Source organism: Arachis ipaensis, chromosome B10, assembly GCF_059453495.1.
Source record: "Arachis ipaensis isolate K30076 ecotype BB chromosome B10, ASM5945349v1, whole genome shotgun sequence".
Lineage (NCBI taxonomy): Eukaryota > Viridiplantae > Streptophyta > Magnoliopsida > Fabales > Fabaceae > Arachis > Arachis ipaensis.
Genome location: NC_142435.1, coordinates 38,233,257 through 38,237,112, shown reverse-complemented (window position 1 = coordinate 38,237,112; position 3,856 = coordinate 38,233,257). Strand labels below are relative to the sequence as shown.

General features: G+C 40.5%; 1 protein-coding gene across 1 annotated transcript; it reads left to right on the top strand.

Annotated features, from left to right (window-relative positions):
* The first annotated feature begins 2,423 nt into the window (after positions 1 to 2,423).
* Positions 2,424 to 2,780, top strand: LOC148579738 (uncharacterized). Its single transcript, XM_088491011.1, has one exon. The coding sequence runs from the start codon at positions 2,424 to 2,426 to the stop codon at positions 2,778 to 2,780; it is 357 nt and encodes a 118-aa protein (XP_088347137.1).
* The last annotated feature ends 1,076 nt before the right edge of the window (positions 2,781 to 3,856 follow it).

Below are 3,856 nucleotides of genomic sequence, written 5' to 3'. Positions count from 1 at the left end.
GGGTACCTACTCATATGAGACCAGAAAAATAAAAAATCCATGTGCATTGATGTGTTATGTTCACTTTTATATTTTTAATCAAAAGTATATATAAAAAAAGAGAGAGAAAAAATTTATATATATACAATATAAATAAATAAATTAAATAAATAAATAAGGGGATAAAATTACCCCAATGCTAAGTTCAGTAAAAGATCAATGCATATGTGGTGAAACTAAAGAAAAGTTGATACATGAGTATGTGATACAAAAGTAGAAATTTTGGGTAGCTAGGCATGAATTTTGGAATTACATATAGAGTGTGTGTGTATGTTAGGTGAGAATTTAGGTTTGTCAAGGATTCAATTTATAGCTCACTTAGCCATACATATATCCTCACCCTTACCTTATCCCCATTACAACCTTGGAAAGACCTCATGATGTTTGCATTGGTACATTAAATATTTGTTGATTGGTTAAATGAAGAACAAAGTTTTAGAAAGCATGACTAGAGAAGAGTAGAGTGATCCACCCTAGATACTTGAGAGATTTAAGTGCATATACACCACCTGTGAGGGTTCAATACTTGATTCTATGTTCACTGCTTTCATGAGCTGTCTTCCTACAAGTTTACTTGTCTTTACTGTATGATTTGAATTAGTGGAATTTGATTTATATTTATCTTGGAGAACTTGTTTATTTTTAACCGAGTGGACAGAAGCATCTTAGCATATAGTTGCATTCATAGGTTGCATTTCATGAGTCTTACTTTCCCCCATTCATTCCTTTCTCTCCTTGAGCTTAGCATGAGGTCATGCTAATGTTTAAGTGTGGGGAGTTTGATAAACCACTATTTTATGATTTATCTTGTGCTAATTTGAGTGGTTTTTATCAAGTCTTTGCACACTTATTCATACTATTTGCATGGTTTTACAATACCTTCCTAGATTTTGTCCTATGATTGAAAACTTGCTTCCTAAGCCCTTAATTTGTGTATTTTAATTCCCCTTTATACCATTCGATGCCGTGATCTGTGCGTTAAGTGTTTTCAGGCTTTATAGCGCAGGAATGGCTTAGAAGATGGAGAGGAAGCTTGCAAAAATAGAAGGAACACAAGAAACTAAGGAGATAAGCAGCGAGCATCGACGCACACGTACGGCTCACGCGTGCACGTGATCTGGAGATTTTCGCAGCGACGCGTGCATGTACCTGACGCGTACGCTTGGAAGCGAGATTGCACGGTGACGCGTGTGCGCGCCTGAAGCATACGCGTGACACGTGAAGATGACAATCGACGCATACGCGTGACATGCGTGACCTGCAGAAATCACAGAAAACGCTGGGGGCAATTTTGGGCCGAGTTTGGACCCAGTTTTCGGCCCAGAAACACAGACTAGAGCCAGAGGACAAGCAGAGACTCAACACACATTCTCATTAGCATAGTTTTAGTTTTAGATTGGAATCTTAGAGAGAAATAACTCTTCCTCTAGGTTTTTCTCACATTCATAGATTTCTAGTTTTTACGCTTTTTACGCTTTTGCTTTGGATATTGAGAAGAGTCATTACCTCCGTTGAAGTCATTACTATTCTAGTTTGCTTTCTTATTCCTTTACTCTTTTAATTACTTATTAATCCTGTTCAGATAAGAATGTTACATTTTGGGATTTATTAATGCAAAGTACTATTTTTATTTTTAATTAATTTTTAGTTATCATTTAATTTATCATGCCTTCCTTTTATTCCCTTTTTAATTCTGTGCAAGTAATTTTCATGTCAATGGAGTAGACTCCCAACTTGACTTGGGGGTGGATTAAAAGAAGACCCTAGAGTTGGAATGCTCAAGTGATTAGTTAAATTGGAAGTTGTTGGCTAACTCTCTAGTCTCTGACTCTAATCCTTCCTAAGGAGAGGATTAGGACTTAGGATTCAGAGTTGATTAGTTGGTTGCTTGACTTTCCTTTATTTAGTAAGGGATGACTAAGTAGATCAACAACCTTTTGCTATTCCACTTGGAAAAAACCGACAAGGATAGAACTTCTAATTAATCTGCCCCTAGTCAAGGCTTTTATTTGATTATATAAATTCTCTCATTAATTTTTATTACCTTAAATAATAATAATTTAATTTCCTGTTCTCCAAATCTTACAAATTCTCGAAAAACTCCTGACTAATAAAATAACACTCTTTTGTCAACTCGTTGGGAGACGACCTGGGATTCCTACTCCCAGTATTTTTATTCTAATTTTGTGACAACCCTTTCTAAATTGATAAGCGGATTTTTGCTGGTTAAGAACTGTACTTGCAACACATTTCTTATTATAAATTCTTAATCGGCCAATTTCTGCCAAGTCACAGATCTCCTCTCAAAACTGGCCAGCACCAAACCGGGACAAGGCAACAGGTCGCTAATTCAAGAAGTCGTCAAGACACCATCTATATCGGCCATGACCGACGCCTTTCTGACACTATCCAGCCAAGGATCATGGACCTACCCTATCCTGCAATACCTGCTCAATGGAACACTACCCAAGGACTCCAAAGAGGCCAAGCGAATAAAAAGGGAAGCCGCTAATTACACTGTCATCACAGGACAACTATACAAACGAGGATTCTCGCAGCCCCTACTCAAATGTGTCGAGCTTGGGGACATGGAGTACATACTCTGCGAAATCTATGAAGGCTGCTGCAGCCACCACATCGGAGGCAAAACCCTAGCCCAGAAAGTCATTCGGGCCAGATACTTCTGGCCCTCGGTTATCCAGGACTCTATGCAGCTGGTAAAAAGCTGCAGCAAATGCTAAAGGCATGCCAACCTCTACCAAGCCGCCCCACACCAGCTCAATATCATAACAGCAGAACGGCCATTCGGAACATGGGGCATTGACCTCGTTGGCCCCTTTCCTATGGCACCGGACAGCTCCGATATCTCATCGTCGCCATAGACTATTACACCAAATGGATCGAGGCCGAATCCCTGGCCTCCATCACGGCGACCCAATGCCAAAAATATTTCTGGAGACATATCGTAACCTGATTTGGAATCCCTGAGATCGTAATCTCAGACAACGGAACCCAATTCACTGACAAAAATTCAGAGAATTCTTGGAAGGGCTGCACATATCCCACCGTTTCAGCTCGGTTGAGCACCCCCAAAAAAAAATGGACAAGTGGAGTCTGCAAACAAAATAATCATTTAGGGACTCAAGAAACGGCTCGACGACGCCAAAGGTCTATGGGCCGACGAACTCGGATCAGTCCTCTGGTCATACCAAACCACCCCTCAAACAGCCACTGGGGAAACTCCCTTTCGCCTAACATACGGCGTCGAAACTATTATCCCAGTAGGGATAAGTGACCCAAGCACCAGAAGAATGATCTGGGGCAATGACGAAGAAGCAGAATGAGACCTCACCGACGAAGTAAGAAGCATAGCCCATATCAGAGAGCTAGCCTTAAAACAAAGAATCAGGTGTTGGTACAACCACAGTGTGATTCGACAGGAATTCGTACCTGACGACCTCGTCCTACGACGAAACGACATCGGCGCTGCAAACCCAGGGGAAGGGAAACTCACCCCCAACTGGGAAGGCCCATACAGAGTCAAGGTAGCAATCGGAAAGGGAGCATACAAGCTTGAACGACTTAACGGTGACGAGATTATGAGGACCTGGAACGCCACCAACCTACGACGATACAACACATAGGCCGACCTCCTAAGTCATCTTTTACTTTATTTCCCTTTGTTTTACTTTTTTTCCTTTTTGCTTTACTTTTTTCGCATAAGTGTTATCTTCGGGTACTCTTTTCTGCCATAAAATAGAGGGTTTTAACAAGGCCCAAATATGAATAAAATCCCATTAAAATTAACAAATACTTT